At 37.5% G+C, this 27,960-nt stretch overlaps 4 protein-coding genes across 4 annotated transcripts; all 4 read right to left on the bottom strand.

The window, feature by feature from the left end:
* Positions 1-3,031: 3,031 nt before the first annotated feature.
* On the bottom strand, positions 3,032-4,534 carry LOC110722258 (serine/threonine-protein kinase WNK8-like). The gene has a single exon (XM_021901534.1). It carries the CDS (start codon positions 4,532-4,534, stop codon positions 3,032-3,034), a length of 1,503 nt encoding a protein of 500 aa, XP_021757226.1.
* Positions 4,535-8,470: 3,936 nt separating this feature from the next.
* On the bottom strand, positions 8,471-9,691 carry LOC110722257 (uncharacterized mitochondrial protein AtMg00810-like). Its single transcript, XM_021901533.1, has 2 exons — positions 8,957-9,691; positions 8,471-8,659 (listed from the first exon to the last, which is right to left on the bottom strand). Exons 1-2 carry the CDS (start codon positions 9,689-9,691, stop codon positions 8,471-8,473), a joined length of 924 nt encoding a protein of 307 aa, XP_021757225.1.
* Positions 9,692-20,053: 10,362 nt separating this feature from the next.
* On the bottom strand, positions 20,054-21,080 carry LOC110722226 (uncharacterized mitochondrial protein AtMg00810-like). The gene is made up of 2 exons (XM_021901495.1): positions 20,959-21,080; positions 20,054-20,807 (listed from the first exon to the last, which is right to left on the bottom strand). The coding sequence occupies exons 1-2, from the start codon at positions 21,065-21,067 to the stop codon at positions 20,068-20,070; spliced, it is 849 nt and encodes a 282-aa protein (XP_021757187.1). The 5' UTR covers positions 21,068-21,080; the 3' UTR covers positions 20,054-20,067.
* Positions 21,081-21,552: 472 nt separating this feature from the next.
* LOC110722255 lies at positions 21,553-22,101 on the bottom strand. The gene has a single exon (XM_021901532.1). The coding sequence runs from the start codon at positions 22,099-22,101 to the stop codon at positions 21,553-21,555; it is 549 nt and encodes a 182-aa protein (XP_021757224.1).
* Positions 22,102-27,960: the final 5,859 nt, after the last annotated feature.

Raw genomic sequence — 27,960 nt, 5'->3', positions numbered from 1 at the left:
TTATTGTCAATTGTAGCACATTTTGATCTTGAGCTGGAGCAGTTGGATGTTAAAACGGCTTTCCTTCATGGCGATTTGGAGGAGGAGATTCTGATGAAGCAGCCCGAAGGATTCGAAGTTCCTGGAAAGGAACACTATGCCTGCAGATTGCTAAAGTCATTGTATGGACTTAAGCAATCCCCCCGACAGTGGTACAAAAGGTTTGATTCTTTTATGGTTTCACAAGGTTTTGACAGGAATTCATATGATTGCTGTGTGTATCATAGTAAGCTGGATAATGGTTCCATGATTTATCTTTTGTTATATGTTGATGACATGTTGGTTGCCACAAAGAATAAATCTGATATTGCTAGATTAAAGGAGATGCTTAACTCGGAGTTTGACATGAAAGACTTGGGTGCAGCTAGGAAGATTTTGGGTATGGAGATCTACAGGGATCGGGCTAGAGGTAAGCTTTTCTTGACTCAGAAAAGCTACATTGAAAAGATTTTGTCTCGTTTTGGGATGGAAAAATCGAAGCCTATAAGTACGCCAACTACTGTTAGTTGTAAGTTGTCTTTGTCTATGTCACCTCAATCAGAGGAGGAGTTGTCTTATATGTCTAGAGTTCCATATGCAAACGCGGTTGGTTGTTTGATGTATGCTATGGTCTGTACTAGGCCGGATATTGCGCATGCTGTTAGTGTTGTAAGCAGGTTTATGGCTCGACCTGGGAGGGAACACTGGCAAGGGGTGAAAAGGATTTTTCGCTACCTGAGAGGGACAACTGATATTGGTCTTGTGTACGGGAATGGTAGGGAATGCTTGGTCACTGGGTACAGTGATTCTGATTATGCAGCTGATGTGGATACCAGGAGGTCTGTGACTGGTTATGTGTTCACTTTGGGTGGTTCTGTGGTTAGTTGGAAGTCTACATTGCAGTCATCAGTTACGTTGTCAACTACTGAAGCTGAGTATATGGCTTTAACTTCTGCAGCTAAGGAGTCTATTTGGCTCAAAGGCCTAGTAGGTGAACTGGGTATTGCACAGGATTTTGCTACAGTGTATTGTGATAGTTTAAGTGCGATTTGCTTAGCTAAAGATCAAGTACACCATGATCGGACGAAGCACATTGATGTCAGGTATCATTTCTTGCGTACTGACAAGAGGATTAAGGTGAAGAAGATTGGGACTGCTGACAACCCGGCTGATTTCTTCACTAAGCCTGTTCCGTTTAGCAAGTTTAAACATTGCTTAGACTTGCTAAATATTGATTACTACGTGATGTAGTAGGCCCTGAGGGGCGAAGTTGGGGAGCTCCTGGTGTAGGTGTGTTGGCCTTAAGGTGGAGCTTGCCCGGGGCTTGTGATGCAGGTGGAGCATTATGAGTTGTTATACTTGGAGACGAGTATGTGATGGGTCTTGGTTGAAGACTTATCGGGATGTATGGCTTATGCATGAGTCTTGCATCGGGTTTGGCTTGAGATGTTTTTCCACTATGTCTTGATGGGGTCGTTTGCTGACTACGAGTTCTCGTCAAGGTGGAGATTGTTGATAAGTATTAGGTGACTCGTACTTCGTAGCTTTGTCCGCCCGATCGGGCGGACATTGCCCGGTCTGACCGGGCGGTGGGGGTTGGATACGTTGAAGCATTCGTATGGAGTTTTCTTCTCGCGCCCGATCGGGCAGACCTTGCCCGGTCTGACCGGGCGGAGAAGGAAAAATGCGGAGACGCGGATTTTACGATTTAAAGTTATCTTTTATGTTATCTTTTTGCCCAAGTATCTTTTATTTTAGGGATTAATATAAAACCTCCCTAATATTAGTATAAGGGTTAAGAGAGAGAGAGGGAGAGCCGTTCTTGAGAAATACAAGAATCATCTTTGTAATCTTTGCAGTTTATAGTGAAATCATTCGATCTCGGTGCCCGTGGACGTAGCTATCACATCGATAGTGAACCACGTAAATTCTTGGTGTTGTTCTTATTGTTTGCATTGAATTTCTTTATTGTTTTCTTGTTTGTTTTCGACCTTTGCTTCCGCTGTCGCACAACAGTTAAGTCGGTTATCATGATCAAGAAACAGAATGTGCCCTTTCTTGATTTTTATTATTTTCTTAAATTGTTGAATTCTACCTTTCGTTAATGGCAGGTACAATATAACTATTATTAAATGAGTTTTTTTTGAAAGATTTATTTGATGAATTTTTATTATTCCCTCATCGTTAAAGTATTGAATTGATAAAAATAGTTTTACTCCAAGTAAGTTAGCTAAATAACATTATTGATAGGTCAAATTAAACACATTTTTTTTTTCACATAATATTTTTAATTAGATCCATTTATTAGTGGTAGATATATATTATTAGTGGTAAACATATAGTTATTTCTTTTTTGGAAATAAAATATCAATAATCACGTTTTCCACTATTTTTTCCTTTTTATTTAGGAACCAAAATATCTAGTCGCATAAAATAGGTACGTTCTAATTTTTGTTACATTGAAGTTTGATTTTATCGAAACATAAGTTTAATTTAGCCTAATTGCTTCAAGGACCAATGCGATTAATAGTAAGTTAGACCCTTATTTATTGAATGTGGGTTGAGGTTGCATAAACAGTCAAAGTTAGCCTCAACTAACCAACCCTGGCCTTAAGGCGATTAATAGTAACACGCTTAATAGTAAGTTATAGAGTAATGAGATGAGAGTATTGAAAAGTAAAGAAATTGTACATAGAACATACTACATACTAATTATAAAGAAACAAAAACAAACTGCATAGTCTCAAATTTTATTAATCTTACAACTAACACACCAATGTTCACAGTCACACATCTAAAATTTCTAAATCACACTTATTGACACACTTAGTATCACTAACATACCTAAATTTGTTCAGAAAATTTCTGTACTATGACTTAAAACCAAATTCTATTTTTGCACTAAACAATCAAACTGATGAGTCTAAAATTTACTTTTCATTGTGTCTTCCTGTTGCCACTTCCCTCGTCGTAATTACTCCAATCAGAACCTTAGGATGCTTGCTTCCATCAGTCATGCTTCTTCAGAAGATAGAGCTATGTTACTGTCGTTGATGTCACCCTCAGAGTTTGCAGCAGCTGCATTACTGTTGTCGATATCACCCTCAGAGTTTGCAGCAGCTGCGTTACTGTTGTTGATATCACCCTCAGAGTTTGCAGCATCTATGTTACTGTCGTCTATATCACCCTCAGAGTTTGCAGCAGCTATATTACTTTTGTTGATATCACCCTCCGAGTTTGCAGCAGCTGTGTTACTGTCGTCGATATCTCCCTCAGAGTTTTCAGCAGCTGCGTTACTGTTGTTGATTACGTTACCATCAGCCTCACGTACTTGCTCTTCAATACCAACATTAATCTCGAGAGGTTCATTAATACTATCTTCTTGAGGCTCATCAAGTTGTGGACCTCCTAGTTCTATGTTGGCTACGTAAAACCTCAGTCGTTCCAGAGTATGAGACATCAACTCGACGTCTGCATTAGTATTAACTTCTGCAGTGATTACATCCATCATAGAAGAAATTGTATCAGTTCTGAGTGAAAATACAAAATCAGTATTCTTAACTTCAGTAGTCCTCAAGGTCACTGCCATCAGTTCTTCGTCTATCCTCTCTCCCTGTAGTGTGAATCTCCTATGTTCTGTAACGAAGTCTGTTGCAGATCGCGGTTGTAATACAGGCTGAGCTCTCGGGGGGCTAGTAGCTGGCATTGGAGGTACTTGCGAATAGCCAGCAGAAGGCGCAATCCTTGGTAACAGAAACGGGTCATTCAGGAGTTGAGTTATTGTAGGCCTAATATCTGCAGGATACACACACTTCTGAATGAAGTTCCTAAGCTGTCTGTCCTGTATTCTGTTTAACAGGATAAAATCCATTGTACGCAATCTTACCTCTGTCAACATCTGTAGTACGCACAACCCAAGACAGTATACCTCAGATCGCGCTATCATACGAGCATCATCATTCCCAGGACTAGTCAGTACAAGAGTCTTCGCGGCACTCAAATCTCCTAGCTTAATCGTGCCTGATTTACCAACAACAAAGATGTTTTCGCACTTGAGATCATTGTGAATAATCGGTAGATTTTGACTATGAAGAAAATCGAGCCCTGTCAGAATCTGTCGACACCATTTCTTGATTGCAGGACTATTTTCTTTAACCTGATGATTCCGAGTGAAGTCCCTCAAATTCCCAGAATAAAGCTCAGTAATCATGTTAAACTCAACTTTGGTTTCTAATTCGAATTTCTTTTGGACCCAAAAATAATGGAAGCATTTGATTATATTATGATGGTTAGAATTCCTCAACAACTCAGCTTCTGTAATCAAAGTATCAAGATTATAAGTTCTTAGAAATTTCTTACACCAAGCAACTCTTCTGCCATTAGTCTTGTCATATCCCAAATAAACTTCCTTAAGATCGCCCTCATCAATGCGCTTACTGTACCTTGTGTATTTCCCTGTAGGATCTGTCTCCCAAACCGTATAATCGTGTCCTCCTCGTGAGCGCGAAGCTGCCATAACTAGTTAATAACAACAGCAAAACAGAATTAAAGAAAGATTTGGAATGAAATGAAGCTAATTTTTGTTGGGTTATTAGGAGAGAAAATAGAATGTTTGAAATAATGGGTTGATGATGAAATGAATAAGTTAAGTTAGTTATCAAGATCAAGAATTAAAAAATGCCCTTTCTTGATTTTTTTTATCAATAATTTGCCCTCTATGTAATAATTATTATTTCATTTTTTTTATATTTAATTAGTAAATTAGAGATATTTACTATCCTTTTTTTTAAAAGTGTTTAGTAACTACCAGTAACAGAGATCGTTTTTTGGTGAACACTTATACAATTATTATTAATGTTTATTTAACACTCAATTTATTTTCAAATTCTGATACAAATTTTTTTTAGTTTGTCCATTAATCAAGATGGAAATGGCTGAGATGAGCTGATGGACCGATTTTTTTCTTTTTTTTTTTTTAAATTTATTTATTATTATTATTATTAATTTTTTTTAAGATAGCCCTTAGAGGTGGGATTACGATTATTCCCATATTTTAAAAGTTCAGACTATGAGAAGACTCCCAAAAGGTGGAATTAGTTTTGTAAATTTTTCCTTATTTTTTTCCCTTAATAGCATGGTTAGTTACTCATTATGTCACCTTAGGCCATGTTCCTTTTATTTGAAGAAGTCAAAATAATTTAAGTTTACTAAATATCAAGTCATCTAATGTATATTACAAAACACAATAATTTAAATTTAATTTTGTATAAAAACCAAACTTATGAACCATTAAATCCAATCAATTCAATTGATTACGTACTATATAATCGAATTTATTTGTAGTGTGTTGCAACTTAAGATACATCATATTATCGAATTACATATTAGATTGACCTTATACTCAAGATGACTTGACACAACAAAACTCGACTCATTGGTCCTGTTAACTTCACCCGGTGCACTTTAATCAAAGGATTCTACTCAACCAACTCAAATTGCTCACACTAACTTGATCCGGCTCAAATTGAACACTTTATTAAAAGAATTATAGTGACATAAATTTATAACCCGTGCTTAGTTAAAGGGATTTGTTAAACATCGCCCGCGTTTTTCTACATAAAGCCCACATTTTTTAAAAATGTTGACATTATTGCCCTTGTTTTAATTTTTACCGAAAATAAAACTTTTCACTCATAAAAAATGTGGAGCAGGACTGGATCGCCGAGTGAAACCGAAGAGCCCTCAACGTCGGGTAGATGCACCGGAGAGACGCCGTTGACGCCGGAAAAGGAGGTACGAAGCCATCTAAAACCACGAATTGGCGGCTGGCGTCCTGCCGGGACGCCGTGACCGTAGTGGTGGCGCCTAGCCAGGACGCCGCCACCGTGGCTCTGGCGCCTGGCCAGGACGCCGCCACCGTGGCCGTGGCGTCTGGCCAAGACGCCGCCGCCACGGTGGCGGCGTCCTGGCCAGGCGCCACCGCCACGGTGGCGGCGTCCTGGCTAGACGCCACCGCCACGGTGGCGGCGTCCTGGCTAGGCGCCACCACTATTTTTTTTTTTTTTTTTTAATTTAATTTAAAATTTGTTTATTTTTTTTTTTGTGTTACAATTTTTTTCTTTTTTTTTTGGTTTTTTTTTTGTTTTGTTTTTAATTGTTTTAATTTGTTTTTGTTTTTAATTTATTTTTTTTTATTTTTTTTTTTACAATTTTTTTCGTTTTATGTTTTTTTTTTGTTTTTATTTTTTTGGTTTATTTTTATTTATTTAATCTAAAGTTTTGTTTATGTTTTTTATTTTTGTGTTTTGTTTTTTTTTTTTTTTGAATACTTTTTGTTTATTTCTTTGTTTGTTGTTTATAATTTATTATTGTTTTTGCTTTTGTGCTAATGTTGTGTCAAATGTATTAATTTAATCTACTCTTATGTGATTATATTTATATGTTATTGTTGCAGGATTATGGTGGAGACGGAAATGATTATAGTGGGATTTTTGTTTAGTAGTAGCAACTCATAAATCTCAACGGGATGGTAGAATGGATCGCATTTTGAGATGCGACCGTTATCGCAAAAGGGAGGAACGAGATTTCAGTCAAGCGATTCGGTTTGATACAAAGCGGAAAGGTTGTGGGTGTCAGTTCAGAGTAAAGGTTCGACAACCGCAGACACAGTGGACGCAGATGATGTGCCAGATCTACTAACAAATCTACCATCTCTACCCTTACGCACGTCTACCCTACGCGTCTCATACACATCATCAAGCCTCTGACTGAATGGACCGTAATCATCATATGGTCCACTCTGATCGTCCACATCCTCATCTGCATCCTCCTCCTCCTCCTCCTCATCACCATCATCATCTTCATCATCCTCAGAATAGTGCACCCGTTCTCTACGAGCCGAGGCCGAAATACCACGGGATCTAACGTGTCTGGGCCCCGAGCTCTCCATTGAGTTCATCGTACTTCTCATAATGTCCATACTCTTCCCAGCCCCAGAACGAAAATACGATGCCTAACACAAAATAACAAAACATGTAATATGCAATATAAACATGTAATATAAACATAAAAAAAGTAATTAAAATAAATAAATAAAACAATATACATATGATGGAAAATAAATTAAAAACATTACAAAATATTAACAACCTAAAAATAAAAAAATTAATAACCTAATAAATAAATAAATAAAAAATTGGAAAAAACAAAGCAAAAAAAAAAATTACCCAAAAAAAACAAATTGGAAAAAACAAAGTGAAAAATATAAAATTATAAAAACTTAAAAAAAGAAGAACATCAAAATTTTAAAAAAAATTTATAACAAAAAAAAGGGAACATAAAATTTTTTTTAAGTAAAAAAACTAATTCAAAAAAAAAAAAAACAAGAACAATAAACAAGAACATAAAATTAAAAATTAAAAAAAAAAAAAGAGGAACATAAAATTTTTTTAAAAAAAACCAACAAAATTTAAAACAAAATAAAAAAAAAATCAGAAACATAAAATTTAAAATTAAAAAAAAGAAAAACAAATTTAAAAAAAAATCAAAAAAAAAAATTATTTTCGAAAATTAAATTTCAAATTTAAAACCAAAAAAAAATTAAAAAAAAAAATAAAAAGGCGGCGGCGCCTAGGCCAGACGCCGGTGCCGTGGTTCTGGCGTCTGGGCCAGACGCCACCGCCACCGTCACGGCGTCTGGCCTAGGCGCCGCCGCCGTGGTAGTGGCGTCTGGGCTAGACGCCGCCGCCGTGGTGGTGGCGTCTGGCCTAGGCGCCGCCACCGCCTCCGACCTTTTTTTTTTAATTTTTAAACACAAAATTAATAAAAAATACCTTCTCGCCGGAAAACCGCTGTCCACCCGCCGCCTGTGCCGCCACTTCCTTGCCGGGCCGCCTCGACATCGCTCGGAAAGTTTTTTAGAGAGAGAAAGTGGAAGTAGAGAATTGAGAGAAGAAATTGTGTTTTTTACTTTGAGGGCAAAAGTGACAATTCACTCTAATTTTGTGGGCTTTATGTGGAGATTCGCGGGCGATGTTTAGCAATTGAGTAGTTAAAAGACGAAAGGATTAAAAAGTAAAAATAATAAAAGGACATAGAAGCTATTAATTATACAAGAAAGAAAAAACAAATTGCAGTCTCTGCTTTTATTAAAATCTTATAAATAACACACCAACGTTCATATGTCTAAATCACACAATTACAATGAAAATTAATCAATAAACGAAACAATTAAATCCCAGTTGGACCTAAACTGAGAAATCATACTTATTGACACACTAAGTATCACTAACATACCTAGATTTATTCAGAACATTTCTGACATAAACGAGTCTAATTTTGTACTAAACAATCAAACTGATGAGTCTAGAATTAAGCTACTGACATGCCAAGAATTAACAGATTTCTGAAGCAACTATACTCTGTCTTCCTGTATGTTGCCACTTCCCTCATCTTAATCACTCCCATCAGACGTTTCACCTTCCTGCCCTGCGAGTCTTTCCACCATCAGTCTGGCATCTTCAGAAGCAGCAGCTGTGTTGCTGTCGTCGATAGTACCCTCAGACTCTGCCATCAGTTGGGCATCTTCAGAAGCAGAAGCTGTGTCACTGTCGTCGATAGCACCTTCACACTCTGGCTGTTCCTGTAGGAATGTAATCCGTGAGTTGTATTATTGCTCAGCATTGTTTATATACAAATACAATTATTCTAGGAAATACAACAAGTCCTAGGGAATGATTACATGCTTAATTACATTAACCTAATATAGACATACAATGGATATAGTCTAATACACCCCCGTAGTCGGAGCGGGAGGTAAACGAATGCTTAGACTATTGCGAAAGTCTTCAAACAAGAGCTGAGGGAGTCCTTTGGTGAAGATGTCGGCTATTTGATACCGAGAGGGAATATGAAGGACGCGAACTTGGCCTCGGGAAACCTTTTCGCGAACGAAGTGGATGTCCATTTCTATGTGTTTTGTGCGTTGGTGTTGAACGGGATTGCCGGAGAGATACAAGGCACTTACATTATCGCAATAGACCACCGTAGCTTTCTTAATTGGACATTGAAGTTCTAGTAGCAAGTTTTGTGACCAATAGGACTCGGCTACAACGTTAGCCACTCCACGGTATTCGGCTTCGGCACTAGAGCGAGAAAGTGTGGGTTGCCTTTTAGCAGACCAAGATAGGAGATTGTCCCCGAGAAAAATGCAATAGCCGGAGGTGGAGCGGCGCGTATCGGGGCAGCCACCCCAATCCGCGTCGGTGTAGGAAATGAGGCTTGAAAGAGAAGTTGGATACAAGTGCAGCCCGAGTTTGAGGGTACCTTGCAAGTATCGGAGTATCCGACGGAGGGCTTGCATATGCTCTTTGCGTGGATCATGCATGAAGAGACAAATTTTTTGAATGGCGTAAGAGATGTCGGGCCTAGTGAAAGTCAAATATTGCAAGGCTCCTGCAAGGCTTCGATAGAGGGTGGGATCCTCGACTGGTGGGCCGGAGGTGGTGCTGAGTTTGGCCTTAGAGTCGACAGGAGTCGAGGATGGTTTGCAAGACGACATATTTGCTCGGGCAATGATGTCTTGAGCATATGATTTTTGAGAAAGAAACATCCCATTTGCTTGATGAGATATAGAGATGCCAAGGAAGGAGCTCAATTTGCCAAGATCTTTCATTGCAAACTCCGAATTTAATTTGTGCATGATTGATTTTCGAAGTTTGTCGGAGGAGGCGGTGAGTATGATATCGTCCACATACAAGAGAATGTATGCAATTTCCTTCCCATGGCAATAAATAAAGAGGGAGTGATCGGCCTTGCTATGAACAAATCCAATTTTAGACACAAATGTAGCAAACCGATGGTACCACGCACGTGGTGCTTGCTTGAGCCCGTACAAAGCCTTGTTGAGACGGCAAACATGACCTGGGTTGGATTTATCTCGAAATCCGGGTGGTTGGTGAATGTGGGACTTGGGATGAAATTCCCAACAATCCTTCCCTCATACCAAGGACCACATCATCACTCATGGCCTTCCCTCGAAGGATGAACTCGATTCGTTATTCACCCCCTTTTCAGTACCGTGTAGACACCCATTTGTGTCTCCCCAAAACCAAACCCAGTGATGAGTACCTTTCACGTCGAATCATAATCGAATGAAACAAAAGTGTGGAAAGGTCTAGTGTTGCGGAAAGTTTTATTTCTTTTCTCTTCTCCCTGATTTTGAAAACTTTATTTTAAGAAAATAGCTAATCCAGTTTGGTTGGTCCATGATATGGGTCCAATAGTGGTGTATTTGGATGGGGCTTGCAAAGACCTTTCCAACGATATATGATAAGCCCAATTCCGATGAATATTGAGGAAGTTATGGCCAATTTACTAAACTGGACCCGGTTTGAGCTTTATGTACGGCCCAATGATCTAGGGGAGGGCCTAATATGATTTATCATTCCTAATGCAATTAGGAATGGTTTTAGCCTTCTAGAATCTTCTAGAAGGTTCTTTTTATTCCTAATTCAATTAGCATTGATAAGTTGACTTTGTTGTCTTTTCAGAGTTTTAATCAAGATCAAATAGCATTTTTCGAAGGAATTATATTATTTTATCTTCCAGTACGGTAAATTTATCAGATTTTCGAAAAGGTGTTGAAATCCAGTTTGGCGTCCAACCCCAGGCCTTGGCGCCTGGAACCAGGCTTGGCGCTAGGCGCTAGCCATTGGCGCCAGGCGCTAGCCACTAGTGCCTGGCGCCAGCTAGCCAGGGTTGGCGCCAATCCCGTTTTGCGATCGTCAGACTCTGTTTTGTTAAATTATCTTTTTTGGATGATTTTCTCTATAAATATCGTATCAAAAACTCTGTTTTCATTCACCAATTTCTCCTCATTCTTAAGTATTCACCTACAATTCATTCATCCTCTACATATTTCATTCATCAATTCTCAATAAACATTAATTCTTTAGCATTCAATTCTTTCTTGCTTTTTCATACAAAATTCCGCATTCACAAGATCTAGAAACACCTAGCCATATTCAAAGTTGCCTTCGCCCTAGACGTGAAAGGTTTTAATTTCTGAGGGTTTGGTCCCAAATCTCTCTTTCAATTATTTAATTTAATTGTTTTGATTATTATTTTTCCTTGAAGTTACTAACGTGTGTATTTTGTAATTAGAAAGAGGTACGAGGCATCAAAGTAAGTACTTTAATTGATTTATTGATTTTATGATGTAGATATCATGTTTATATTGTTATTATGATTCCTAGTATCATGTCTAGGTTAATTTTAATATTAAATATGATTGCTATGATGCCTTCTATTCTCTTCCTAATATTAATTCATGTTAGTATCATGTTAGGGTTAAAGATTTGATTTTTATTGCTTAGTGACATGCTAGGGTTTGTTATTAATCTTGTTAGTATCATGCCTAGGATCTTGCTATTTTTATTATGCTTTAATATTAACATGAACATGATTATGATTATAATTGTTATTATTATTATTTTGATGATGATTATTTTATTTATGATTATTATAATTATTTATTATGTTGCTTGATTATTTATTATTTATTGCTTGATCACACCTTTCATGCATGTTTAAAGGGAATTTGTACTTGTAATCACGCTTAATAAGATAATTAATAATCTTGTTTAGGGTTAATGTGATTATAAATTCAAGTGATCGCCAATAATAGTTTGTTTTTGCATTAATATTCAACCAACATAGATTAAACAGGTTTAGGGTTAATCCTATTGATTGCATGTTAATCAGAAAGCGCACATGAATACGAGCAGAATAAAGTAGAGGCCTATTATTAGGGCAGGTTCAATCTCTTTTAGGTTGGATTTGTACCTTCATCCCCGAACCCTTATTTGGTTCATGACCTTATGGAGTTGACGATCTCTTGGATCGTTAAGGGGTGTAACCTTCACCTTGTGAACGGTTTACAAGTTCCTTAAAAACTTGTTGGCGACTCTTTTGCTCTATCTTCTTCCCTTTTGGACGCCACCGTACTTTAGTGTATGATCACAGTGGGGTTCAAGCTAGTGGGATTTTAACGGTTTGAAATTATTCCCTACAGAAATAGTATTAATTTATTATACTGTTGATTCCTGGATTATTCAATTATATAAATCGTTTGATCGGGATGGAAATTAAAATTTGGTTCGAGATCGTCGTATGAAATTCATCCGTATTATTTGCAATTCAAGAACCTTATTTTTGGGGAAATTTATTTTATCCGTCAGTGTGCAATATCTGTGTATATTGTTGGAAGGATGAACTAGAGAAAAGAAAACCTGAAATTTCCAATGAAGAATGTCGGTGGAAGCAGTGCAATTCAGAAGTCTTTAATTTGGAATATTAATTAAAGTGGTAGATTATCAAAAGGTTGCACCTTCTTTAGAGAAGACTCCAACAGGATTTGCAAGTAATGTAATCGGTTATGGAGTGCGAGGATCGATGGGCAACAATGGAGTCGACTGTTGAGTTATAACTCAATAAAATCTGTCTAGCGAGTGAGCCGAGATATGCAATAATAGTTGGTCAGACCATTGCTCGTAATCAGATAAGTTATCCTTCTCAATTTATTTAAGTAATTTCTAACTCTACATAGTATTTGTGTCTATTATTATGTGTCCCTGTTATCTATGCATAATTTAATTATTATGAGCTATTGTTTAGCAATGTGGGGGTGTTTTGAGTTAGGTTTTTGTGACTAACTAGTAAGTTAGTTTGTACTCTTGTTGCTGAGTGGTATTGAGGAGGAAGGTCTCCGAAAGTGACGTTTATCTATAGCTTTTGGCTTGTTGTTTGCAAGTAATTTATTTCTGCTAATGTATGTTTCGTCCAATGGTAATTTATTTATGTTCATGGACTTTAATGTGTTTTGTCTTAGTAGATTAGGGATGACATGTGTTCTATCTTATGATAGTGTTTTTATTGTTATTTTTCCTAACCATGGACAATGTTTTGTTGAACACGGAGTATGTGACAAGCTTGTAAGTGCCTCATTTTTTAGATTAAAAAGGGATTTAGAATTATTGTTTCTTTTAATTCTTGTGATCTTAATCAGCTTTGTTCACGAACTTGAAATGTATTTAATTGGATAGAGGTGTAGCGATTATTTTTCTTGTTGATGGTCTAGATGAGACCAGGTTGATTTCCGTGCTTATTAGCAGAATAAAAAGGCTTGACTTAACTAAACTAGAATCGTCGTGCAAGTTTGAAGTGTAAGTGCCCCACATGAGGTAAGATGAGAATTAACATTCTATATGTCTTTAAACACTATTAATATTCTGCGAATATTAGTATTGTGGGGGTTGCAGATATGTATCAGTTGTTTATTTGTTTAGTAAGTATTTCATCCAAGAATTTGGTTTATACTCCCTAATTTGTTACCTGATTCATGATTATTTTCATGTGATATCTGTGATGTAGGGGTTTCCAATAATAAAGAATTGACTTCTAGATATGTTTCACATAAAGCATGAGGGCTTGTGGGAATGTGGGTGATATGTATGCTGAATATCTGCTACGTTTATCATGTACGAGCTTGATATGTTAAATCCTTGAATTGTCTCAAGTATATGTTTTCCTATGACATGACATGTTAGTTTTGCTCGTTCATAGGATTTGTTCTTGCTTCCTAAGATTTATCCTGCCAGTAAAGTTGATGAGTTCATCATCTAAGATGTATTGGATTAAAGCTTAAACTAGTTGCGTATCATCTTGATTTTACTTTCTTGATCGAAAGTTGTATGTGGATGTTTGTTGTGTGGTATATATTCATGTAGTGGTGAATGGAAAAATCCTGAACCATATGGATAAACCTGATTAACTAGTTGTGGAAAGAAGCATGTTAACGCGAGTTGTGCACTCTCTTTGAGTCTGATATGTTTGAGAGTAGTATATCTTTCCTTGCTATTATAAATCCATCAGTTGCAAGTACCTTTCAAGGTGAGTTGAAAGGTGGTTGATTGGAAATGGGCTAAAGGTAAGATACTATGTTGTTAGGATTTATTCTGTAAGTTTGGTGCTGACCAACTCTTATGACTCACCTGGTTTGTTCCAAGCTTGTCTGGTTTGCAGTAAGGTTGCTTAAGCATGATTGATTGTAAATCAAGGGTGTGTATTTTTAAAACGCATGCACAGGTGACAACTTAGAAGATGAGGTATTTTTTCTCATGATGTTATACCCTTTGTGATATGTATGGTGAGTGGGGGTTAGATTTGAGTACTCTAACTTGTTATGTTAAGTTTTTCTTAGCATGTGAGTTGAACTTATTGATGCATGTGTGATGTTACTATGGTTCGCATTGATAGAGTTCATTTGCTAGAATGATCATAAGTTGTTAACTTCACATGCATGTTGTTAATTGAGATAAAGATGTATATGTGTCTCTAAGCCAAGAGACAAGTACAAGATAATGTGATAAGCAGAATGGTTCTAGGCAGTATGCCGATGAACTAATAAAGGTACGCATCAATCTCATTATTGTGATGTAGAGAAAGTGGTTTGGTAAATTATATTTATCATGTCTAAGCCAGAGTTATTTTCATGATTTGGCCTTGATGTTTGATTCAAATGTGCTAATGTTTTGCAATCTAAATGATGAACAAACTATTCTTGACATGTAGTGGTTTTGTTGTAAACTATATTGTTCATTCTGTTTGTCAAGAGAGAATTACTCAATTATTGTTTTGAGTTTCAGTTAGTACAAGGATGAAGGTTAAAGTGAGAAAGTTTCTCAAGTACCTATCCAGTAAATTATAAGAGACAATGATTGAATGAACAACGATGATTAGTTGAACCTCTTCAGTGTATGATTTGTACATGATGAAGGGTGGTGCTCTGTTTCGAGTGAGCTACAAAACAAACTATTGTACACTATCCATTATGAAGCAAAGGTTCATTAGATTGGATGACGTGGTTAAGAAGATGATTGTTGCAAAAATTAATCTCTGGAAGTTTATCCACTGTGGGGGTAAGTTGATCCTCATGTTCTCTACATTATTTTTCACAAGTGTCTATGTATGTTGTCAGGAACTACAGATGTAGTGACAAAGTTAGACAGATCTTGTGGAGATGATACTCATGTTAGAGTACGTGAAAGCAAAGAAGAATCAAGCAGGTCCTTATACTAGGATGAAGCACATGTAAGTGCTTGATTGTCTAAGAGAATATATTTAAGATCCTGTGGGTATTTTAAATTATTCTAGTGACGAAGTTTTAAAAAAAAAAAAAATTGAGTCTACGTCATGAAGTGATCTGGCTTAATAACCCTCTAATTTATATGGTTATGAGATACTTTGGTAAACTTGTTGCTTGATGTTTGCAGGTTGAGCTTTAAGTGCTCTTAATATGTCCATAACCCAGATTGGGTGGTCAATTGAGACAGCTTACATGGACACACCGAAGTATTTTAATTTATTGAACTTTTGTTCTGAATGGGTCTAGAGCCTTGTTTTGGTTGACTCATTGTTGGATTTACACCATTTATATTTATTGAATCTATAACTTTTTCAGTGGTTTGTTGATCAGGTGGATTCAGTAAGGTTGAGCGTGGCTCTTAATGTCATTTGTCCAATTATTCTTTGAGCAGGGATTGATAATGGTTCTTAAGTGGATTTAAGACCATTAGCCCAGTGGCTCTTAGAGTAGGATTCATAATGACACCGAAGGGGGAAGGTTGAGCATTGCTTGCTCTTAATACTACTAGCCCAGTTGCGTGAGAGTAGGCAATGATAGTTATCCTTAAATGAATTAGAATCACTAGCCCAGTTACTACTCGAGTAGGGACGATAGTGGTACCGAATGACTGAGGTTGGGAGTATCCCTTAATGCATCTAGCCTAAGAGCTCATTGAGCAGTGGATTGATAGATGCACCGTCGAGTTGATAGGGTTGAACGTTTCGTTCTTAATGTTCTTATTCCATTGTACAGAAAAATCTTAGGTTTGCAAGGTGCTTGAATGTGTTTTAAGCCTGCAAGGAAAGACCCTAGATGTGCTGGGAATGTGTATTTTATACACAGACGGAACACCTATGTGAGTACGAGGGGTGGCCTCCTTCAAGGGAAAATTGTGGTGTAGTTTTCCTGAAGTACTCATGAGAGCCCAAGGTGTAGGCCAAGATTGGCGGAGTTGCTTAAGCTCTAAAGTCAAGGTATGTGTATTCAAGGTCCCTTCCTCGCTCCTAAAAGTTCAAATCTTATGATACTCACTAGGGAAGTGTTGAAAACCTTGTGCACTAATGTGTTAGTTCAAACCTTTGGATACTAGCATTTAAGTACTAAGACTTTCATTTACTGTTCATATTTCATGTTGAAGATCCGCTCGCATTAGTGGGGGATTGTTGGAAATAGGTAATGCAAACGGATGCTCGCGCCCGATCGGGCGGTGTTCCCTCGATCGGGCGGAGGTGGCCAAGGAAAATAGGAGAACTCTCGCGCCCGATCGGGCGGCGGACTCGAGTTTTTGACGAGCCCGATCGGGCGGCTTCGCCCGATGGCTCGCCCGGGATGGGGTTTCTAGATCGCCCGACCGGGCGGTGTTCCAGGCGCCCGATCGGGCGCGACACCAGGTCTGGAGAAACTTAATCTCGCGCCCGATCGGGCCCGCCTTTTTTCCTAGGTCGGTTTGCTTTGCGTGTTTCCTTTTCCGGGACTCATATAAATACGAGTCTTGCCTTTTCATGAGATTCATTCACTTTCTAGCCGAAAACACAAACCTACCTTTTGAGATCTGAACAGTTCTTGAGCAATTCCACTCTTCGAGTTCGGGCGCACAGATTATGGAGAGAGTTGCGTTAAACTTGGGGGGCGTGCGTCACTAGGAAACTTGTACCGGTGGGGGCGTATTTCGCTTCTAAGGCAGTGGATTTTGTTCCATGGCGCGACTGTGAGTTTGAGATCTTCAATCAAGTATTTTCCCTTTCATCTTCTCTATTTTGTTATTGGAATCAACAGGTATTTTCCCAACACTAATTACCTGCTGAATATTTTTTTTTATGTTTTAAACGTCGCATGTCAGTACATAATTGGCCTAATAAAAAAAATTACAGAAAGCAAAAATCCCAGCCTTCCCTCGCCGTGAAATCCCAGCCCTCCCACTGGCAAGTGGCCACATCCAGCCGGAAATGGTCGGCCACCTCCCTAATCCCCCCAAAAATGGCCGATTTGGTTTCAATTTATGGTGGTTGTTGTTGGTTCGTGAAGAAAGAGCAGCAACTGCTTTGTTGGTTGCGCCATTGCGGCGTAGGGGAGGGAGGACCTTTTCAGGTGGTTCACTTTTCTAATAATCACAACCTTTAAGGTGGTTTTGGGGGTCGGGGATCGACAGTAGAGGCCGCCCGGCCATTTTCCCAAAGAGATTGAGAGTTCCAGTGAAGTTAGGGGGATGCTAGAGGGTGGCAGGAAATTTGATTTTTTTTTCTTTATGATTTATTTAAAGTTTTTTTAGACCAATAACATGTTAACACGTGTTATTGACTGATTGATGATCGATTAGGACTATTGGAGTTAAGTTGACCTAGTTAGAATTATTGAAAAATAAATTTTAATTGGAAATTATTAGAAGTCAATCGCCTATAGGATTATTAAAATGTATTTATTCCATGTTTATCATATCTTTTACAAAATTATATCTTACCATGAATTCATATGTACCTCATAATATATTTATTTTTTTCTATTAAAATCTATTGTAACTAAATGATATATACTCCCATATCTATCAGCTATACCCTTTTTTGTTTTATTTATTTATTTATTTATTTATTTGTTTTTTATTTTATTTTTATCATTTAAAATGTGAATTTATCATTAAAAAAAAAGTATAGTATCAAGTTGGGATTATTATATAATAATCCTTAGTTGAGATTATTCTAGGTAAATCACCCTTCGCTTTATTTTTAATAATGGTTCAAAACTTAAAAATATCTACTTGTATCCGTTCATATACCTTATCACAGTACAAGATTCATCTTTTGAATAGTATGATGTCACTTATACCATTCAAAATATGTAAACATAATTCCAGCAAAGGCTTAATCATACAAATAATTTTTTTACATAATTAATATATATATATATATATATTTTTAATTTTCTTTTGAGGACCTAGCCCCAAAGAAAAAAGTCAAAAACAGAACAAATAAAGTAAGGAGAACAAAACGGGGAAAACTACACCTACAACACCATACCCTTGTTTGGCAGCCAGTCAGCAGTTACAATGAAGATGCAGTATGCATATGCTATGAAGCTTGGGGAGAGCAACTCATTTATAATTAAGGCTAAGATGATGGCAGTAGAGTATGGTATTGAGCTGGAAAAGAGAATGGGGATTCAGTGGCTGCAAATTCGGATGGACAACAAGGCTGCTGTGTTGGCTTTAAACTAATAAGTAAAATAGTTGTAATGTTAGGACAAGCAACTAACACAAGTTAATTTAAGAGAGCAACATACATAGACCACTTTTACCTGAGTGTGTAACATGTAAGTATGGCCAATCAACTTGCCAACATCAAGCATCATATACGTACAAATGTACAATGGTAATACCAAAAACACCTTCTGGTATACGTTATTGATAGGAGAGGATTGAAAGGCAAATATGTTACACAAAAGATTAAAAAACAAAATAAAATTGTGTGCTAATCAATGTTCATTTATCCAGATCAAACACTTAGCAATGACAATGAATCAACAAAGGAAAGAATTAAATCCCAGTTGGACCTAAAACTGAGAAATCTTACTTACTGACACACTAAGTATCACTAACATATCTATAATTATTCAGAATATTTCAGTACTATGATATAAACTGATGAATCTAGAAATAAGCTACTGACATGCCAAGAAATAACAGAATTCTGAAGCAACTATACTCTGTCTTCCTGTATGTTGCCACTTCCCTCATATTAATCACTCCCATTAGACGTTTCACCTTCCCGCCTTGCGAGTGTTTTGACAAGACGGCTTGATATCAAAGAAGATCCGTAAAATTTTGTTCATGTTTTCTTGAAGAAGCTTCATGTCTTACATAATATCTAATTCACCCTTAGTTTTCATACTAATGTTAATTCACGACTTAATGTGAAGTGTTATGTTGCTTGTTCTATCGTCTTTACTTTGAACCATGATAGTTCTGTCAAAGTCTCATAAGAACATGAAGTTGATGTAGGTTTAATTTGGTTTAAATCTATATCACCCTTAATTCCCAATATAAAATAACAGTATAACATGACACTACTTGACTACCTCTAATTGGTCCTATTAACTTGATCCAGCTTAAGTTGAACACTTTAATCATCAAAGATTTATTTTAAATTAACTCTAATTGGTCATACTAACTTGATCCGCTTTAGTTGAACACTTTATTTAAAGAATTCTAGTGACATAAATTTATAGCCCGTGCTTAATTATAGTAAAAGATGAAAGGATTGAATTTTTTTTAAAAAAAAAGACATAAAATGAAGCTACTAATTATAAAGAAAGAAAATCAAATTGCAGTGTCTCTGCTTTTATTAAAATCTTATAACTAACACACCAATGTTCATTTGTCTAAATCACACAATTACAATGAAAATTAATCAAGAAACGAAACAATTCAATCCCAGTTGGACCTAAAACTGAGAAATCATACTTATTGACACACTAAGTATCATCACTATGACATAACCTGATCAATTTGGAAATAAGCTACTGACATGCCAAGAAATAACAGAATTCTCAAGCAACTATATTCTGTCTTCCTGTTGCCACTTCCCTCATCTTAATCGCCCCCATCAGACATTCAGATGTCTCACCTTGCAAGTGCTTCCGGATCATCCTGGTCGAAAACATCACGACCATGCTGTCTAATTGTTTCTTGAGTGTTAGATTTCGGGAAAACTCCTTGGGTTGGAGTGTGTACCATTGAATAATATATATAGTGTTACAATACTAGTCCTAATCTTGTTAGGAAACCTAGTACGATAAGAATACAAACTATATCACAAATATATACAAATATATCCTACTCTGCGACAAATATTATAATAATCCTATAATATCTATCACACCCCCGCAGTCGTAGCGGGAGGAGGACGTATGTTAAGACTGGACCTAAATTCCAGAAATAAATCTCGTGGTAGGCCTTTGGTGAAAATGTCCGCAAACTGATATCTAGTAGGAACATGCAAAACCCGAACTTGTCCCAAAGCAACCTTTTCTCGAACAAAATGAATATCCATCTCCACATGTTTGGTGCATTGGTGTTGTACCGGGTTTCCAGAAAGGTAGATAGCACTGACATTATCACAATAAACAATAGTAGCCTGCCGTAGAGGACAATGTAACTCAAGTAAAAGATTACGAAGCCAACATGCCTCTGAGACAACATTTGCGACGCCTCGATATTCCGCTTCTGCACTCGACTTAGACAAGGTATGTTGACACTTAGATGACCAAGACACGAGGTTGTCCCCAAGGAAACAACAATAGCCCGATGTGGAACGTCGGGTATCGGGACAACCTCCCCAGTTAGTGTAAGTAATAAGTCGATGAGAAACAGTCGGATATAAATGTAAGCCGTGATCAATGGTACCCTGAACATAACGCTGCCGTTTCAATGCCTCAAAGTGAGGTTCCCGAGGATCATGCATAAAAAGACACACCTGTTGTACCGCATAGGCAATATCCGGCCTAGTGAAAGTGAGGTACTGAAGAGAACCTGCTAAACTGCGATACAAAGTCGGATCCCAAAATGGTGGTCCTGCATCTGCACTAAGTTTTGACTTAATGTCAACTGGAGTAGCTGCAGGTTTACATGAGCCCATCACGTAAAATAAGAGGTGTTTTAGGATGTGGGATAGTGCCACGACCATAACCTGTTACTAGAATACGATGAACATTGCCAACTAAAATATGATTTTTAGTGCTTAAATTAAAAAGGGACAAGAGATTACCAGCATTGTTCGTCATGTGAGATGTGGCACCCGAATCCACGTACCATTGATTGTCGGGATTTGGAAGAGTCATTGTAGAGAAAGAGGATGCCAAGTCCGTGGGGGTCATGGGCTGCCCATAATGTGCTGTGTAGGCTTGCTGCTGTGGCTTGGGCTGACCAAGTATTGATTGTTGTTGCTGGACCGGAAAGGGAGCAGGAGGTCTGGCCCATGTGGCTTGCTGAGCCCATTGTTGGAAGCTTGCCCATAATTGTTGCTGACTTGGGCCAGACGGATTAGAAGAGGTGGATTGGGCCGAGGCTTGTTGTTGGTGCTGCTGCTGGCCACCACGCCCTCGGTCTTTTGCTTGCCTCCCCGTCCTTTGCTGCCACGCCCTCCGCCACCACCGCCCCTGCCCTGCTGTTGTGGTGGCTGCTGCTATTGGGCGGCTGCCGCGGCGGTGGTGGTGGCGTTGTTAGCTTGAGTAACAAACGCCTGACCGGAATCGTCTTTTGCGGATTTGCGTGACTCCTCTAACAAAATTCTTAATCTTGCTTCATCAAATCCGGGAAGAGGTCGAATTTGAGTGATGGATTGAGCCACTCCATCGTAATCTTAGTCAATTAAGCCTGCACAAAGACGTAATACCAATGTTCTTTCGGACACGGGTTGACCAACGTTGGCTAGTTGATCTTTGAGTTCCTTCAATTTCTGACAGTAGGAAGACACATCTGGAAAATTTTCAACAAAAAGATTGTTAAACTGGTTTTCAAGATAAATAGCACGGATTTCTCCATTGATGTGAAAAATATTAGCGAGCCTATCCCAAGTTTCCTGTGCCGTAGCGTTCTTGTACAACACCGTGCTTCTTAAATCTGCAGAAATTGTATTGTAAATCCAGTTTTTCACAATCGAGTCAAGGCGGTTCCACTGCGCCGTTGTGAGGTCCGTAGTAAGAGGGGATTTAGGATCGATATGATCGATAACATTGCAAGAATGACAATGAATTTCAAAAAGTTCAACCCAACTACCATAGTTCCCTTTGTCACGATCAAGAATTTCTGGAACCTCATTCTTGATGTTGCTAATTGCATTATCAGGGTGATAGTCATTAGATGGAGGAGGAGGAGGTGGTGGGGTTGGGTTTTCATTATCTTTGGCCATTGAAAATCAAACAAGAAATAAAACTTGCTACTGACTAAAAAATCTTGCAATGATGGAGGTAATGGAATTACCACGCCGAGAGGTAGCGGAAGAGAAAGGATCTGATCTTTTTAGGAAATTAAAAAATTTGTGTAACCCTAAAAAAATCTAGGCTGTGATACCATGTTAGATTTCGGGAAAACTCCTTGGGTTGGAGTGTGTACTATTGAATAATATATATAGTGTTACAATACTAGTCCTAATCTTGTTAGGAAACCTAGTACGATAAGAATACAAACTATATTACAAATATATACAAATATATCCTACTCTGCGACAAATATTACAATAATCCTATAATATCTATCATTCAGAAGTGTCGGAGTCATGATTTACATTTGCAATAGGCCCAATTATTTCATCGTTAAACTCTGACATGACCAGTTCAGCTCCTTGAACCATCCAACGGATGTCTTCCTCTGACATGCCAATTAATTCGCCTCTTAATCCGTCCATTTCTGGAAGGATATCAGTACCGAGTGTGAACAAAAACTTAGCATCGTCAGTACTCCTCAATGTCACAGAGAGTTGTCCATATATCCAAAGGTGGTGTGGCTTCAAATGCCTTAGAGCGTGCATGATCGATGGCCAACTTTCGTCAGGACCAATGCATAGTAGGATCAAGTCTTTGAGGCCGTTCTTGGCGCTAATCACTTGGTCGACAACAAAAGATTTTAGAGGCAATTGATGACCAGCAGTACACATAGAAAACAGACACACACCGAAAGCATATGTTTGTTCATTTTGGACAGATTTGTATGAAGATATGTCAACTGGTGAAGGAAACCTCTTAGCCTCATACACATCTCATACCTTGATACATCCCGACACACCATCAAACATGACTTTGTTGCAATTCAGAGTAGTAAACACTATCTGAGGGTCTAATGAGTTGAGGTAGGCAAGCCCTTTGAGAATTTGCCTGCCCCATGTTTTTAACATGGGGTTGTTTTGATCCATATCTAATATTGTGATGTACTCCATCATTCTGCCCGATAAAAAATTAGTAATAGGAACTAAAAAATCATCAGCAATCCAAAAATCGTGAACCTTGAGTACATTGTCGTTGTCACATAGCTTCAACAGATTATTCATCAATCTTTGAATTAAAAAAAAAAAATTTGTTTATGATAAACTTATCTTATTTAAAATTATAATTAAAAAAATCATCATAAATGATAATAACAAAAAAGTAATTTAATTACGTAAGGTATTTTTTTGGAAACAAATTACGTGAGGTATTTATTTATTAATTAATAACAATGGGTATTTTTTCACGTGATATAATATCTCAAAACCAAAACCTCCTTGATATCATACTTGAAAGTAAAATAAGAAAGAACGCATCAACCATGGAGATGGAGAGCCATAAGAGGAGGAGGACGATGGAAGGAAAAATCAAAGAATAGAGTTTAATGTCCACTACTAACACTTGAAGGGTGTTGCTTACATGATTTCTGTTTTGTTTAAGTGGAATATATTGTAATATCTCCCTATTTGTCAAAGCTTGTGGAATAAGACAATTAATACGTAGTGTGTTATTATATACTTCGTATGTATTAGCACGTTACTTGTAGAACTAGCACAAAATAGAATAGAGAGAAAAACTTACTTACTCCAAGGTTTTGAGAGAAAACACATTAAAAGAGTGAGTAGTTGTAATCAATAACTAGTGAGTGTAAATAATAGAGAGTTTATGAGCTTATTAAGAGTGTTTATACATGTGATTTGAAAGCTTAAATACAATTGTTGATTGTGTTTGAGAAGGGTAACAAAGTTACTCGTAAATTATTTGTGTTATTTTGTTGTTCTTTGGCATTGTGGTTTGTTTTTGCTTGATTTTGAACCCGAATTCCTAACAATATATATCCATTATTTCTCAGTTTTCCTCTCAATACATATCCCAACATTATTTGACGATTTTGGTTGCAGACAAATGTAGTATTGAACTAATACATCCTTCAATAGCATAATTTGGTGCAATAAATGAGTCTTGCAAAAGTTCATACACAATCGGCCTTGTATTTTCATACCAAAAGCATTTCTTAATAAAGTTGTTGAAATTTTTATCTATGATTAAGTTATATTGTCACATGTGTCCGTTTTATTCTCCCGTGAATGGAAGCACTTTAATATATTAGCACTATTACTATTCATCAGAAAAACTTCTTAATAATTCTTATATATATATATATATATATATATATATATATATATATATATATATATATATATATATATATATATGAGTAACCTTATATATTTATAAGAATAACCTCATTTTATCAAGTAACTCCAATTCATTATGTGAGTATTATCAACTAATTTAGAAATAAATAACTCCATTATTCATTCGAATAACCCCTATTTTTTGTTTTAAAAATTGAAAGAATGATTTCACTTATGTAAGAGAATAACTCCTTTTTTCATTAAAGTAACTCACACACGTCAAAGGAACTGAGTTACAAATTTATTTATGGGAAATTCTCAATGGTAGCCCCAAACTTTTGGCAATTCTCAATGGTAGCCAGTTTTTTAAAAAATTCTCAATGGTAGCCCCGAACTTTTTAAAAAGTTGCTTCCGTAGCCTTTATTAGTAAAAAACGTTAAGTTTCTGTTATTAAGTGGTCATTTCGGTTTGTCAGGTTAACTAAGGCTAACTAAGGTTATTTTGGCTCCAAACTTTCCCTCCAAATTTTCCCTCCCTTTCTTTTGCATCTCTCCCTTTTTAAATACCCCTTCTCCTCCTTAATTCCCCCACTGCCAACCTTATGAAATTTTTCTTACATTAGCCATGGCTGAAAAATGGGCAAAGATGAAGGTCTGCAACTGTGTGCCTAAGAAATACGCTGACATCAAGATATCAGACTCAAGGAGCAACCCAGGAAGAGCTTACTATAAGTGCAGCTTGTGTGGGATTTTTTCGTGGGTGAATGATGAAGAAATTGTGTTCTGGAGCAGGGGAATAGGGTCTGCAATTGCTGCTGGAGTGAAAGACGGACTTAGCTGCTGTGTGAAGATTGCAATTGTGGTGTTGTTTGTGTATTTCCTGTGTAGTATGATGGAATAATTTTCATGTGCTGTGATGTAATGTAGGACTTAGGGTTGTATGAAATGCACTGGTATTTGAATAAAATGGGGTTGTTTGCTAATTTTATGAGCTTTAAATTTATCCTATTTTACCATGTGCATATATAAATGCAATTTTGTGAACATATGCAAATGCAAACCAACAAATGTAATGCAAGTCCTACTGTCATATGCAAGCAAATTAATATGCAAAGTAGGACTGAACATATGCAATGCAGGAATCTGAAATGAACTTATGAATAATTGAAGTGGCTGCAGTAGGAATCTGATATAAAATGAAGTCTGATATAAAATGAAGTGGCTGCAGTCTGATATAAAATGAAGTCTGATATAAAATGAAGTGGCTGCAGTCTGATATAAACTAATTAAGTACAAAATACATATCTTAAGTCTGATAGAAAATAATTCATTACAAAATATTTATAAGTAACAATTAATGTTTTGGCTGATGATATTTGTCATAAAAATAAGAAAGTTAAGCTTAAGGCTGTGATGTAGCAACTGCTGCAGCAGATCTTGATCTTGATCTTGTCCCTAATGCTGGTTGAGAGGATGGTAGTGGTTGCTGCTTCTTCTTACCCTTTTTACCACAGCTTGCCTTTTTCTTAGCTGTCATACCTCCTTTGCAAGTAGCTGCATTGTGGCCAAAAGCTTTACAGTTGCTGCACCTAACTGTCTTAGCCTTTTTCCCCTTCCTTTCTTCATCATCTTCTCTCTTCCTCTCTCTAGAAGGCCTCCCTATGCCCCTTTTCATGGGTGGTGGATTAAAGTGAGGCATGTCTATGGGTGGCCATTGTTCAACATCTGGTATGGATTTAATCCCACAGCTGTAAGCTTCCTTGTACTTGGTGACTGAATACCAGTCACTGACAAAGGAGTGGGGGTCCAACCTTGCTTTAATGATGGCTCTTATACCATGCCTGCATGGAATTCCAGTCAGCTGCCACACATTGCATAAGCAAGTGTGGTTGTTGAGGTTTACAGGGAGCACAGACTTGCCATCTTGAACCTCATACTCTCCTTCAGCACTCTTGTATGCAATACAAGTCCTACTCTCATGAACAAGCTGATGTATCCTCTTTATAATGTGTGGGCATATGTCTTGCCTCTTCCATGTCTCACAAACCTGCCTCCTTTTTGCAATTCTAACCATAGTGTTCCTTCTAACACCTATAATAAACAAAGGGAAATTAGTAACAGATAATTGCAACCCTTTTGCCAAGCATTATAGCAGATAAATGTCATTGTGACTTACTTTCAAGTAATGTCAGAACTGGTCTGCTCCTGTCCATTCCTAGTGTGGAATTGAAGCTTTCAACAAAATTGGTGACATTGACATCACACTTCAGTTCAGTGTTGAACTTGTGTTTACTCCACCTCTTTTGATCTCCTAATTTAGAAAGCCAAACCCTGCCAGCTGGATTAACTTTGCCTAATTGATCCATAGCCTTCTTGAAAGTGAACTCTGAGTTAGCATTACATGCTCTCCAAAACAAAGAGAACAGCAAAGGCCCTGGAAATGACTTCTTCCAATTGACTGCAAGGTGCTTGCAGCAATACCTTCTGTCAACTTCTGGCCATACATCAGTCAATGCAATATCAATACCCTGCATTTGACACTTACATGATGTTAGTGTGGTATCTGCATCAATTAAATAAGGTAAATAGGCTAAATTAAGTTGAGTAATGTAAACCTTTTGCCTGTCAGAAATGATGCACCAATTGTCTCCCCTTCCAAGTGAAGCTAAGACATTCTTTAAATGCCAAACAAAGAAGGACCAGCTGTCACCATCTTCAGCAGTGACTATTCCCCAAGCAAATGGGAATATCTCATTGTTCCCATCCAGTGCAACAACAGAGAGCAAGACACCACCATAATTTCCTTTGAGGTGTGCCCCATCAACCCCTATCAAGCCCCTACAACCCCTTAACCCATTAAGTACACCACTAAAACTGATGAAGATACTTTTGAACACCAAAGGCCTCTCAGGTTGGTCTGCTAATTCTTTCCATGCAGCAAAAGCAGCTGATCCAGGGTTTGTCAGCTTTATGACTTCACAATACTTTGGCAGATGGGCATATGACTCATCATGTGACCCATGAATATGAGACAAAGCATGTTGCCTCACTCTATACAGTGTGCTTGTTGCCATTTGCACACCAAACCTTTGAAAAAGAAGAGTGTTCAATGACTTTGCAGTAATGTCATTGTTTGCTCTCACATCTTCAAGAAGCACCCTCACAGCCCATGCACAACTCACCATTGAGTTTTTTACATCCAACCCACTACATGTGTGCTCAGAGTTGGTAATACTCTTAATAGCCCAAGACACCCCATCAGCTAGCTTAGAAGCATGCAATCTCCACTCACACCCCATAGCAGCACATCTCACAGTGTACCTATGGTTGTTTGCTCTAACCACAACCACAGAAAACCCAGACTGAATACAGTAATCCCTCACCACATCCATCAAGTGTTTCTTATCAACAAACAACTGCCATGGTTTCAACACTATTGCTCCAAACTCCTCATTTTTGTATATCTCTCCATTTCTGTAAAGCCTATTAAAGTAGTTGTCATCATCCCCTATCTCATCATCAAATAGCTCACTACTAAAAGGATCAAAGTTGTCATGGATGGCAATAGCTTCAGCACCCTCATCATCCTCTAAGTCACCCTCATTTTCAACAATGTCATCATCATCATCATCATGATCATCATCATCATAT

Source organism: Chenopodium quinoa, unplaced genomic scaffold, assembly GCF_001683475.1.
Source record: "Chenopodium quinoa cultivar QQ74 unplaced genomic scaffold, ASM168347v1, whole genome shotgun sequence".
Taxonomy (NCBI): domain Eukaryota; kingdom Viridiplantae; phylum Streptophyta; class Magnoliopsida; order Caryophyllales; family Amaranthaceae; genus Chenopodium; species Chenopodium quinoa.
Note: the sequence above shows the minus strand (reverse complement) of the source record. Positions and strands in the feature narration are given on the sequence as shown.